General features: G+C 56.3%; 1 protein-coding gene across 3 annotated transcripts in view; it reads left to right on the forward strand.

Annotated features, from left to right (window-relative positions):
* Nucleotides 1-9,519, forward strand: part of ABL1 (ABL proto-oncogene 1, non-receptor tyrosine kinase) — a 149,076-nt gene extending 139,557 nt beyond the window's left edge. For 2 of the 3 annotated variants that reach the window (XM_047768708.1, XM_047768709.1), the window contains 4 exons: nt 831-983; nt 2,775-2,864; nt 3,191-3,355; nt 5,887-9,519. In XM_047768708.1, the coding sequence (XP_047624664.1) occupies nt 831-983; nt 2,775-2,864; nt 3,191-3,355; nt 5,887-7,592 (2,114 nt within the window). In that variant the 3' untranslated portion in view covers nt 7,593-9,519. The other variant, XM_047768710.1, reaches the window with a different exon arrangement.
* Nucleotides 9,520-13,686: the final 4,167 nt, after the last annotated feature.

The following is a 13,686-nucleotide window of genomic DNA, read 5'->3' on the forward strand; positions in this document are numbered from 1 at the left end:
CTTTTGTGATTTTTATTATAAGCTCTTGGATTTAAATATATTTGACTCTGTTACTGATTAATCCACTGTAGTTATTTTTCTTATTGATATTCAGATTGTCTCATCTTTGGCCAACGGGAAATTCAAATTGTTCCTGGTCCTTTTATCAGAACCCTCTAAGTCTTTTTTTAGCCTCACCCAAGGCATGCAGGCCCACACCATAGCAGCAGTCTGCACCCCAGCAGTAGCAACTGCTGAATCCTTAACCTGCTGAGCCGCCAGGGAACTCCAGAACCCTCTAGCCTTTGGTAGTATCTGTGCCATTTGGAATGATAAAATGTTCCAGGTTCCCTCTCTGCCCCAGACCTGAGTCACCCCTTTCTCCACCAAGTCCTGGTTCCTAACAGGACCTGGAATTTCAAAGATTCCGTAAGATTTTAACAAAATGGTTGAAGTTGGAAGGGGCCTTAGCGATAATCTCCTGCACCCAGAAAGGAGAGGTGCCCGGTCATGGGCACGTGGCCAGCTGGTCTCAGAGCTCTGAGTAGAAGTGGCCTCTTAATTCCACCACAGCTCCCAACAAGACAGTCAGGCTTCCTCAAAGACCCTGGAGCGGGGCTCCACCGCATCCCCTTCGCCTTCCGCGTGTTTTAGTCGGTGGGGCTGAATAAAGGGAACGCCTCCTTCTGTCCGGGGCTGCTGCAGAGGTAGAGCCTTGTGAAGTGTCCGTGCCTGGCCTGCTTCTGAGGGCGTGGCTTCTGATGTCTGCGGCGCGGTTACCTGCTTTTCAGTGCACGGTGGTTAAAGCTCCCACATCTTGAGCTGTCTTGCTCTTGCTCTTTGTCTTTTAGCGTTTGGAGTCTTGCTTTGGGAAATTGCCACCTACGGCATGTCACCTTACCCAGGAATTGACCTGTCCCAGGTGTATGAGCTGCTAGAGAAAGACTACCGCATGGAGCGCCCGGAAGGCTGCCCGGAGAAGGTCTACGAACTCATGCGAGCATGTGAGCCTCCCTTTGGGAAGGGAAGCGTGGGACTTCCCCAGGTTGGGGGGCGTTGAGGAGACCCGGGGCAGGGCGAGGCCAAAGCGCTCACTTGCTTCCTCTCCTCCTTCCCTCCTTCAGAAACAACTCTTGTAACAGTGTGGTGCATAGCATTGTACCTTTTCCAGTGTGTCTGTGGCACCTTTAGTTTTACATAGTATTTATATGTGAGGGTCTTTTGTTTGTTCTTAATGCAAAAGTGACATGGATGGATACCAAACCTGGGTTTCTTATTAATAAATATAAATTTCTGGTATAGTAGGTAAATATTCCAGGTGATTTTCATCCACTCGGTTTTGGTGGTGGTTTAATTTATTTTAGAGCCTCAAGTGAGGCATATGGAAGTTCCCAGGTTAGGGGTCAAGTCAGAGCTACAGCTGCCAGCCTACACCTCAGCCACAGCAATGCCAGATCCGAGCTGCATCTACAACCTATACCACAGCTCACAGCAGTGCCGGCTCCTTAACCCACTGAGCGGGGTCAGGGATTGAACCCATATCCTCATGGATACCAGTCGGGTTCATTTCCACTGAGCCACAATGTGAACTCCTGTCCACTCAGTTTTTAATTTATTAATATGTATGTATATGTGTGTATGTATATATAAAAATTCATTCCTTCAACTTTTTTTTTGGTCTTTTTAGGGCCACACCTCTGGCACATGGAGGTTCCCAAGCTGGGGGGTTGAATCTGAGCTGTAGCTTCCGGCCTACACCACAGCCACAGCAACGTGGGATCCTAGCCGTGTCTGCGACGTACACCACAGCTCATGGCAATGCCAGATCCTTAACCCACTGAGCGGGGTCAGGGATTGAACCCATATCCTCATGAATACCAGTCAGGTTCATTTCCACGGAGCCACAATGGGGACTCCTGTGCACTCAGCTTTTGATGTATTCATGTGTACATATATGTGTGTGTGTATGATAAAAACTCACTTCTTCAGCCTTTTTGCACTTGGCAATGTAGCGGGCATCTCTTTCCACGCCCATGGTCTCCTGTGCTCTTCCCTTTTCCTTCACCCACTCTTATCTTCACGTAGCTGCCCAGCACCTGTTGCGCAGTTATTCATTCATCCCAACCTCCCTTGATGGACATGTGTTTGCTGTATACATTTGTTTGCTTTTTGCTCTTATAGACAAGGCAGGAACCAGTTCCCTTGTAGATATGTATGCCTCTGCGCATTCTGGTGTACTTGCAGAAGTTGAACCTGTAGTTCAGGGGGCTCTGTGCATTTTAAAATGTTGATAGGTGTTACCAAATTGTTTTGTAAAAAAGGTTATATTAGTTTATACTCCCAACAAAAGTCTGTGAGGGGGACGCTACAGCCTCGCCTACACTGGGCCGCGTCGGTCCTTAATCTCCTTTTCGTCTTGTTTTAAGGAGCATATCTTTACTGATGAGGAATTCAGACTTTGGTGACCACGAGGAAAGGTTAGGACAGGAAGCAAGCTATTTGGTTTAGTGATTCTCCGCACTTGCTAGAGGCGGGTTGGGAAAAACATCTTTGTAAAGGTACTTGTTGCTGTCCTGTGTTATAATCCGCATTCCCGCCCGTACCTAACGTCGTCTCAGATTCCCGGAGTCTGTAATAGGACTCAGTGGCAGTCATCACTTTAACTTGTCACAGCACAAGAGGGCCGGCGGGACCGGAACGCTTCTCCAGTTTCTCGACTTTGCCTTGAGGATTGCTAGTCTTCCTCTCGTTCGCAAAGCCTCACGGGCGGTCCGGCTTGGGTCTCATCTGTCTAGGTTGGCAGTGGAATCCCTCTGACCGGCCGTCCTTTGCGGAAATCCACCAAGCCTTTGAAACAATGTTCCAGGAATCCAGCATATCAGATGGTAATGTGCCCGTCCTTGGGGTGCCTGCAGTGGGGGGAGAGGGTGGGGTGGGAGGGAGGGCCAGGTGGGACTCCAACCCGGTCCTTCAGTCCCTCCTGGTCGAGAGCACGGGCCAGCGGTCAAGGTGCTGAGTGTGGCCCTCTGTCTTTGGCAGCCAGGACTCTGAAGTCTGCTCCGGTGCTGCTTTTTCAGGATGTGTGTCTCTTCTCTGTAACTGTGTATAGATGACTACTGCTGTCTTAAAAAGAAAAGGAAAACCAGCATACCAAAAGGACATCAATACTGATGACTACTGGTTTTGTTATTGATTTTTCGGTGGTTCTTAGAAGTGGAAAAGGAGCTGGGGAAGAAGGGCATGCGAGGGGCCGCGAGCCCTCTGCTGCAGGCCCCGGAACTGCCCACCAAGACCAGGACCGCCAGGAGAGCCGCCGAACACAAAGACGCCCCAGACGTGCCCGAGACGCCCCACTCCAAGGGCCCGGGAGAGACGGGTATGTCCCCACCCCCGCCAGAGCCCAGGGCAGCTGGCCCCGGAGCCGGGTGCCAGTGCAGGCAGATGGGAATCAGGGAGCGGAACCTGCACAGAAGGGCAAGTGGACCCCACATTAGTGGCCCAGCTTCAAAAAGAGGAAGATCCTTCTTTTCCCACAGTAAAGCGCTCCCTCTGCAAATCATTCAGGAGCCACTGGCTTTGGCTGTTAGTCTAGTCACATAGGCAGAGGTGCTTATGAAACGTACTAAGAACGAACACACCCTTTCATGTGTTAGTCACAGCATTGGTGGTTGCTCTTTCAGAGCAGATGCAACAATAATAAATACCGAACCAAACAAAGAGCAGCTTGTTGCGAAAGCAGCAAAACAAGAAGCTCCCTGGAACTGACAGAGCCAGGAGACACCTGTGGCAGAGCTGGTGTCGTCTCATCTCTGAGAGGAGGCTCCTTCTGGGGCTGCTCCCTAGACCCACGGCGAGAGCGTGGGAGCCGTTCGGGAGGATCCTAGGATGTTACCAGGAACAGCATTCGCAAGCATGGGTCCGGTGCTTCCTTTGCGCCAGGCGTGACGCTGAGTTAGGCTGCGCCGACTCAGCATGCCCCCCGCCCCAACAGGAAAGGAAATAGGGAGGTCTGGGTTCCCGTGCAGGCCAAGTGAATGGACACGCCTGAGGTGGACCAGGCGCCTGGATAGGTAGCAGCTCCTTGGGGCTGCTCTGACGGACCACACCCTGGGTGAAGGGGAAGGGACAGGGCAGAGCCAGAGCTGTGGGGCGTTTAGCCACAGCAGAGTCTGTAGACCCCCATGATGCCCAGCGTTTTCATCCTGTACCTCTGCTAATGTTGTAAAGCTGAGGGAATTGTCCTGTGGCACAGCAGGTGAAGGATCTAACTTTGTCATGGCTGCAGCGGCTCAGGTTGCTGCTGTGGTGCAGGTTCGATCCTTGGCCCAGGAACTTCCACATGCCACAGGCAAAGCCAAAAAATTCCTTGAGTTCCTGCTGTGGTGCAGTGGGTTAAGAATCCAACTGCAGTGGCTCAGGCTGCTACAGAGGTGCAGGTTCGATCCCTAGCCTGGCACAGTGGGTCAAAGGATCCAGTGTTGCCATAGCTGAGGCATAGGTGGCAGCTGTGGCTTGGATTTAGTCCCTGGTCCAGGAACTTCCATAAGCCACCCATGTGTCCATAGGAAAAGAAAGAGGAACAGCCAAACTGTAGTGCTTGCTTTGCACACCCCGGGACCATCTTGCGCCCCCACTCTGATAGCATGATAGCACATCAGCTGTCCCGAATCTGCTCCTTTGGTCCTTCTTTTTTCTCTTTTTTTTTCCCGTGAAGTTTTATTGAAGCCCAGTTGAGGGACAGCGCTGCAGCAGCCTCAGCTGTGATTCAACTGTACACATGCACACATCCATTCTCTTTCACATCTTTTCCCGTTTACCTGACCACCCCCTTCATCCTCTGCTCGTCATGGTTTCAGGTAGCGGAGGGGAGGAGAGGCTACTGTGAAAACTAGCGGCTTATTAAAAGCCCGGTTGTAAGCAGCCGTGTTCATTTTTGCGCGTCAGTATTCATTCATCTGAGGAGCATTTTGATGTGTGATATCTCGGTGCACCCGGAGTGTCGATTAGCTGTTGAGCACGGAGGTGGGCTGTGGGTGATTCATTAGAACTTCGCTGTCTTCGCCCCCTTCCGCTGGGGGAAGGTTCGGGGCGCTCCTCAGCTTTCCCTGATTCACAGGTCCTGTGTGCTGCCTGGTATGCTGACAGATGCCCCTTGGCCCTCTGCTTCGAGTTACAGGATGCTGGCAGCAGGCGCTAGCAGCTGCCCTCTGAGAGAGTTCTGTCATTCACTCACGGGGAGCTTGGCAACACCAGAAAGATTTCTTAGGAGCTGTTATTCACATTTAAAGAATGTCCATTTAAAAATTTTTAAAGGTCACCCTTCTTGTTTCCCAAGCGTAATAGCCCCTTGTCCCCGCGCCCTGTGGGAGGTGGCCCGTCCCTCCTGATCTGACCTCGCGGGAGCCTCAGCCGGCAGACGGGTCTGAGAGGCACAGGTTCTGCCCCTGCGCTCGGCCTGGTCCTGCCTTTTACTCACCAGACAGTGGGGTTGAGGGGACTCTGCTTCTTTAAAGGACGCGGGTGCAGAGCTCGGGGGAGGGACGGGGAGTGTCCCAGCTTTTTGGTCTGCCGTCTTCAAGGAGAGGGACCTGAGCTTTTCCTAACAGCACTGCTCACCACGGGGGCTGCAGTTAGAAATCTCGTGCCAAGAGCTGTGGTGAAGGCTCCACGTTCATTGCAGCGTTACTTTCTCAGGACAGTGTCTGGGTAGGCCTCACGGTCCCCCACTTTACAGATGAGAAAGTGAGGGTGAGCACAGAGAAGCCGCTGGCCCGGGTGAGAGCCCGTCAGAGCCAGTGCCCAGCCCGCTGCTCTGTAGGAACGGGCCGGCCGGCCGGCCCGCAAGGTTCCCCGCTCGCTCCGCAGCCTCTGGCCTGGAGCCGTTCAACTCTCCCCGGTGTGTTTCAGATCCTCCGGACCACGAGCCGGCCGTGTCTCCGTTGCTGCCTCGAAAAGAGCGCGGCCCTCAGGACGGCGGCCTCAACGAAGACGAGCGCCTGCTCCCCAAAGACAAGAAGACCAACTTGTTCAGCGCCTTGATCAAGAAGAAGAAGAAGACCGCCCCGACCCCTCCCAAACGCAGCAGCTCCTTCCGGGAGATGGACGGCCAGCCCGAGCGCAGAGGGGCCGTCGAGGACGAGGGCCGGGAAGTCAGCAACGGGGCGCTCGCGCTCGCACCCTCGGATGCGGCCGAGCCAGCCAAGTCCCCAAAGCCCAGCAGCGGGGCCGGCGTGCCCAACGGAGCCTTCCGGGAGTCCGGGGGCGCCGGCTTCCGGTCTCCCCACCTGTGGAAGAAGTCCAGCACCCTGACCAGCAGCCGGTTAGCAGCCAGCGAGGAGGAGAGCGGCGGCAGCTCCAGCAAGCGCTTCCTGAGGTCCTGCTCTGCCTCCTGCGTGCCCCACGGGGCCAAGGACACAGAGTGGCGGTCGGTCACGCTGCCTCGGGACCTGCAGTCCACGGGAAGACAGTTTGACTCGTCCACATTTGGGGGCCACAAAAGTGAGAAGCCAGCTCTGCCGCGGAAGCGGGCCAGTGAGAACAGGTCCGACCAGGTGACCAGAGGCACCGTCACCCCGCCACCCCGGCTGGCGAAGAAGACCGAGGAAGAAGCTGACGAGGTTTTCAGAGACACGGCCGAGTCCAGCCCGGGCTCCAGCCCTCCCACCCTGACTCCGAAACTCCTCCGTAGACAGGTTCCATCTTCCTCCAGCCTTCCCCACAAGGAAGACGCCGGAAAGTGCAGTGCCTTGGGGGCACCTGCTGAGCCGGGGCCCCCCACCAGCAGGGCCGGGCCAGGTGCCTCTGGAGGACCCAGCAAGGCCCCTGGCGAGGAGTCCAGAGTGAGGAGGCACAAGCCCGCCTCCGAGTCCCCAGGGAGGGACAAGGGAAAGCTGTCCAAACTCAAGCCTGCCCCGCCGCCCCCGCCGCCCGCCTCTGTTGGGAAGGTGGGGAAGTCCTCTCAGAGCCCGAGCCAGGAGGCAGCCGGGGAGGTAGGCCCCAGTGGGAAGGCGAAGCCTGCGGCTCTGGCTGTGGATGCCGTGAACAGTGACGCTGCCAAACCCAGCCAGCTGGGAGACGGTGTCAAAAAGCCTGTGCTCCCGTCCGTGCCAAAGCCACAGTCATCCACCAAGCCAGCCGGGACCCCAACCAGCCCAGCCTCTGCTCCCTGCACGCTGCCGACAGCATCCTCTGCCCTGGCGGGGGACCAGCCATCCTCCACCGCCTTCATCCCTCTCATATCGACCCGCGTGTCTCTTCGGAAAACCCGCCAGCCTCCGGAGCGGATTGCCAGCGGCGCCATCACCAAGGGCATGGTACTGGACGGCACCGAGGCCCTGTGCCTGGCCGTCTCCAGGAACTCTGAGCAGATGGCCAGCCATAGCGCCGTGCTCGAAGCCGGCAAGAACCTCTACACGTTCTGCGTGAGCTACGTGGACTCCATCCAGCAAATGAGGAACAAATTCGCCTTTCGCGAGGCCATCAACAAACTGGAGAACAGTCTTCGGGAGCTTCAGATCTGCCCGGCGACAGCAGGGAGTGGCCCAGCGGCCACCCAGGACTTCAGCAAACTCCTCAGCTCCGTGAAAGAGATCAGTGACATCGTGCAGAGGTAGCAAAAGCTGGGCGTCCAGAGTGTGTGAGGGCTCCCCGTGCCCTTGACGGCGGCTGACAGAGGACCAGCGAGCGGGGACCTTGGCCCGGGAGCCCTGCTCCGGGCAGAGCCGGGGGCCGCCGTGGAGTGCAGCCCTACTACCTGCGTTGTACACCCACCGTCGTCCCATGCTCCCCTCTCCGAGGCCCGGCTCCCCGCACCCCCGGCTGCCTTCTGTCTGTGGGGTTCCTGCTCCCTGGACTGTGGTCGGTTGGTCAGCGTGCAGCTTCCAGGCTGAGCTCGGGGGCTGGGCGGGAAGGCGAATGAGCACTTCCTCTTCGTTTTCTTCCCCAAGGACGTCCTTCCCCTCCGTTTCACCCCAAGAACGAGTACCCCAAAATGGCAGGGGAGCTGTGTCACCAAGGCCTTGGGACCTGTCACCTCCACTCACCCTGTGCAGAGAGGTTGTGCACTCATCTTTCTTGTGTCTGCTGTGCTGAAGACATGTTTCCAGAACTACATCCTGGGAAGAGCTGCCCACTGGTCACCCTGCTCTCCCCTGCTGCCTGCCACGGGCTGGTGCCCTCACCGTTTCCTCATGTGAAGGACAGCTCTTGATCTGGCGGTGAAACAGGGGCTAAAGCCAAGCAGCCCGTGGGGCCCGGGCCAGGTGGGAAGCTGGGGAAGGAGGTCCAGGGTGTGGGAGAGGTTCCTTGCCACTGTTCTCTCCGCGTCCGCAGAGCCCAGCTCTTGCTCTGGCGGCATGTGCACTGCTAAGCCTGGATAGAAAGCCTGAGTCTTAAGGGTGGCAGGGTCGCTGTTCAGCAGCTGGGGACTGTAGAGGCGGCTGGGGGTGGCCAGCTGGGTGGCCCGGGGCCTGGGCAGGTCTGCAGTGGCTGCAGAGTTAGCTCCCTTCCAAATTTCCAGGTGCCCTGAAAAGGCGCTCGGTCCTGATTTGTCACTCTTCCACTCCGTTGTTCTCCTGAGACAGAGTGGGCTCTTGCAGGGCTCTTTCCTGGAGTTCTCGAAGCGCTTCAACATCCTGCCCTTGGCATAGCCGCCTCCGATACGGAAGGGGCTGCCGCTGGGCGCCAGTGCACAGACGGGAGGAAAAGATGGGGCTCCAAAGCCCGGTCAGCATTGGCTGCACCGCTAACGGGCACCTGGCGTATTTGATTTACCACGAGCAGCACTTGCCCTGGTGTTTCATTTGGGTCATCAGAGATGAAGAAAGTCACAAACAAAGGAAACCCTGAAAGTGTCTCAAAGGGCAGGCCTCCATGTCATCTGCCCCGGGCTGCCCAGGACTGGGCTCCTGGGGCAGGAGCCCAAGCATCCTTGACCTTGACCTAGAGCAGCTATTCAGGGGTGGGCGGGCATCTGCCTGAGTCTCACCAGCCGGGCTCAGAAGCAACCCTTGGAGAAACCTGGAGAAACCACCTCCCCAGCCCTTCTCGTGCCCGCAGCCTCGCGCAGGCCCCATTTTTACCCTAATCAACGAGATTGGTCCTTTATTTCTCCAGCAGAGGTATTTTCCTCTGGATCGTTTTATGCTGTTTTCGCAGCTCATCACCTCTCTGCCCCCCCAGACTCCTGTGGTGCACAGACTGAGGGAGGGGCCCAAACACCGCCGGTGGCCTTGCAGACAGAGCAAAACAGCCCACGCAGTCCCCTCGGCTGCCTGTTTCCACGAGGTACTGGTCTCTTCGTGTTCACACCATGTGCCACTATATTTTGCATTTATACTTTGGTATTACACTCTTTTATAGATTGGCTCTTTTATAAATGATGTGTAAATAGTTTTCCACTATCTGCCCTTCTAGAATGCCTATGGCATCTTTTTTTGTTGTTGTTTGGTCCAATACATTTTTTTCCTGCATATGACTCTGTGTTTTTCAAATCCACATCTCTCCTCCGTAGTATTTTTTAAATAAATGTTTACAACATTAGAACTTGGGCAGCTTGCTTTGGTCTCTAATTCTTCCCCGTTGTTCAGGCCGTGGCACGTGTGTGAGGAGGGAGGGAGTCACGTTCCCGAAGGGGCCGAAGGCGCCGTGTTGGTGAACAGAATCCTGCATCCTCCTCGTCCTCAGCCATTTCACGAGCCCACCTCATCCTGGGCCCTTCCTGCACCCCCCCGTCAGCCGCACTGGGAGCGGGCTGTGCCACCTCGCCATGTCTGACGGGCGTGGGAGAGGAAGACCAGCCCGGGCTTCGCCACCTGTCAGGCCACCGCGTGTCATCAGAGTGGGAGGAGGTCACATCCTGGATCCCTCTCTGGCTGAAGGGTTAATCCCTCCCCACGGGGCTTTTTGTCTTTACATTTGAGCCCCCCCACCCCCCCACCGCCCCGTCAATACCCACAGCACCCCAGGCATCTGATTTCTTTGTGTGCACAAGGAAGAGCGGGGTGTGCTGGCCTGAGAGGGGATGGAGACACCTCCTGGGCTGTGCCGTGACCTCTCCCGAGGGAACTGTGGCCAGGCCACTGTCGTTTCCCCAGCTTGGTCTCCCTTGAACGGCAGCTGACAGCTGGGAAGTGGAGGTCGGGGCATAAGTAGCACCCTCTGGTAATGATACCTATTAAGCCAGTGGGTTTGTCAGCGAGTACAGATCCTGTTCACCAAAGCGCTTTGGAGAGCACGGTTCAGTGAAACCGCTCTCCCAGAGACCTCGGCAGCAAGCCATGCTGCACGCCAGGCAGTGGAGGTGGAAAGCCCAGCCCGGGACTGGGGCTGGCAGACGCCCCCGGGGCAGGCTCCAGTTGGGTAGCTGCAGCTGGCCCCGGGGACCAGATCTCTTCCCTCCTTTCAGAGGGAAAAACTGAACCAACACTTGACACCGGATCTTCCGAGTCGGGGGCCTTTCCACGGGTAACGAGCTCTTGTCTCGAGTGACAGCTTCAAGTCTGAAAGAGGACGGCTGCTTCCTCTGTGCTTGCTCATGGACGCGTCATGGGATCGTCACGGCAGCCTCTTGGGGCGTGTCATCCTCCTTTCCCAGTCCAGGTAAGTGTGAGCTTACCTGCCCAGTCGTAGCTCACACGTGATGAGGCCAGGATGCAGCCCCGTTTCCGCACTCGTCATCTCGGCAGCCGTACCAGTGTGAAACAAGGGTCTTAGGAGACTTCTCCAAAAGAAGCAGCTTCCGTGAAAGTCGCCTGAGCCCAAGCACCGTACTTGGGGTAGCCGTTCTGGAACAGTGGTTCTTAACCTTTTTCAGGTCACAGAGGCCCTTGAGAACTAAGGAGGACTGTGGATTTAGCCCCAGGGGAACATACCTTCCTCTGTGCACACCCAGTAGTTTTCAGGTGATTCCGAGTCCTGCCCTCGAGACCCAGAACCCAGGAGTAAGCACCCAAGGGCCAAGCCCACCAAAGGGCCGGCAGCTGTTGTTGGCATGGACACCACGGAATAAGACCCCCAAACTGAAAACAGCCCAGGAAAGCCCAGGCAAGAACAGAGGAAAGGGGGGTCCGTGGGGTTTGTTTGCACAGGGGGAGGTCAGGGAGCCGTGCGAGTGGGCACTCGTCTCACTCCACGTCCGCCGCTCAGAGCAGCCGCCGCCAGATGCAGAGCAGGGACGTGGAAGCGGCCGTCCACTCGGGCCGGTGCGGGGGCTGGGCGGGCAAGTGACGGGGCGGAGCGGCAGGCCCGGGCAGGATGGTCTGGGGGCTGCTGGCCAGGGGCCGTGTCACCTGGTGAAACATCACCAAGCTACGCTTAGAAGCGGGGCGCGTTGGGGATGTGCGTGGCGTTAGGTTTCTGTGAAAGGCGTCATGTTGGCGCGCACACGTGAGTGCTTTTGGCCCCTTCACAGTGTCCTTTGCTTTACCACGGGCAGCCCTCACGCTGTTCTTGTAACGAGGGAGGGTCTGTCTCTGTCTTCATTTAATGGGTGAGCAAGCTGGGTTCAGAGCTGGGAAGTAGCTTGCCCGAGATCACACGGCACGGGCCGGCTTCTGTCTCCTAGACAGGCCAGACTAGTGCGTCTACCGTGTAGACGGCCACAGCATGACCAACAGCGTCCCGGAAGAGACGTCGGAATTACAGCAAGCCTGGCTTTTGGGGTGTCGAGGGTATTTTCTAGACGGCGTTCCCAAGTTGAGCGCTCTGGGCATTGCTGTCTAAATGTTGTCTTGGTACAGAAGACATCGGGTGGGTCAGCGCTGACCAGCCACAGTGTCCCTTGTCCATCCTGCCCTTGTGCCTGTCACCCAGCGCCCTGCTTGGAGGATGGCACCAGCACAAGGTCAGGCCAGGTGGCCCCTTGTTTCCCACAGCAGCTGCCCCACAAACCTCTTTTTTCCTTAGGGATTTTTATTAATATTTCAAACACATAGGAAAATATAAGCAGATATTCCTCGTCTGTTTTAATAGCTAAATACTGTGAGGCCTCCACACCAAGGCGAAGCCTTTTTTTGTGTCTTGACTGGATAAGATGAACAAATGCAAACAGCTCCTGGTGCCCGGGAGCCCGGGTGCCGGGCTGGAGGAGAGCGCCCGCTACCCGCCAACCCCACCGGGAGTTTAATCTCTCTGCTTCTAAGATAAATGCTTTCCCCAGAGCCTCATCGCCACTAATCTGGGGAGTGATCCTCCCCACCGAGGAAATGCCGGGGTTTGGGGTGGGCGAGAGGCCCCCAGACCTTGCGGGGGGCAGGGGGAGGGTTAAAGAGGAGATTGAGCCAAATGTGGCAGGAGTGGGTTTAACAGATCGATGCTCTTAGCGGTTTGATTGTTCTGATTTTCAGAGTTATTGAGCTCCAGTGTACAAGCAACTGGAAAGGATAGCTTTGTTGTTGATTTTTGTTTAATGATGAAAGCCTAATGACAGGGTATCCTCTGCTTTGAAGGCCCTCCCCCTCCCCCTTTATCTCGGATACCTCCTTCGAGGTTAATCCAATCCTCCTAAATTCAGGGCAGCTGGTGTTATCCCCAGAGTGTGTGTAAACACGTGCGGGAGTGTCCCAGCCTTGGTAACTCAAGTTCTCACAATCCAGTGACTACAGGGGCGGCTCCTTTTGTTCTACAAGTAGAAATTGGAACGAGAGCGTCGGCCAGGGGGCCTTGCTGCAGGGAGTCCCCCTGCCCCTGGCCTCTGGTCTGTCTGTCTGAGCTGGCCTTCCTCGAGCAGGCGTGTTCTCTGGCTCCTGCGTGTGTGTAAATGAGCTGAGGACGGGGTGATCCAGGTTGCTGGGCACCCCCCATGCTTAACAGAGTGGAAACGAGCCCTTTCTGGGGTGGGAGCTGGAGCTGGGATCCTACTTCCTGCATCTAGCCCCTGGGCTGCCCTCTACGAACGCACTGGGGCTCGTTTTCTTAGGATTTGCCCTCCATGGCTTGAGGGCTGAGCGTTTGCCCCTTTCATCAGCAAAGCCCCATCCCCATCAGTCTGTTGGACTGGCAGGAGGGAGGCATTCCGGGATCGGCCCGTCCTCGACTTTGACCGTGGCGGAGGCCAGGGAGTGTGATGTGCCTCCCAGACGTGGTGTCACTGTCTGGTCCCTGTCACATCGGCCCTGAGCCCCAGGGCACGGGAAGCAGGGAGGAGCTCCAGGAGAAGGCAGCGTTCTGATTCCTGTGTTCCTGTCCCATCCTGCCACCCCAGTTCTGTTCCCCAGTCAGCCTGGCTCTTTTGTGGCTCAGATCTGTCACCCCTTAATGAAGTGACTTTCTGGCTGTCGAGGATTGAGAGCTGCTACCGGGGAATGTAAGTCTCTAATAGAATGGAAAACACTGAAATGCTCCAAGGTGCCAAGCTGGGCCCAACCCAGTGTGGTTCTAAAAGGCTAATAAAAATCTACCAATTAATTGTGACAGCTCAATGGAAAATTATTCAATTGTGAACAGGGGCAAGCAGCAGCTCAAAAGAAGGAGGGGAGATGTTGCCATAGCAACATCAATATAGGTTCTCATCTCAGCAGCGGAAGCCAGCCTGGGAGTGAGCGGCCTCAGACCGCCATATCCGACTTGGGATGGGATGCAGGACCCACCAAAGCAGCGTTTGAAAGGGATGCGCTGCCTCGCCCCAGGGCTGCAGCCACTCCAGGCCGCACACTGGCTTCCCTTGGGGCGGAGAGGTTGTTTTCAGAACGCTCCTTGCTTTGAGAAAAA

This window comes from Phacochoerus africanus, chromosome 2, assembly GCF_016906955.1.
Source record: "Phacochoerus africanus isolate WHEZ1 chromosome 2, ROS_Pafr_v1, whole genome shotgun sequence".
In the NCBI taxonomy this organism is placed as follows: Eukaryota; Metazoa; Chordata; class Mammalia; order Artiodactyla; family Suidae; genus Phacochoerus; species Phacochoerus africanus.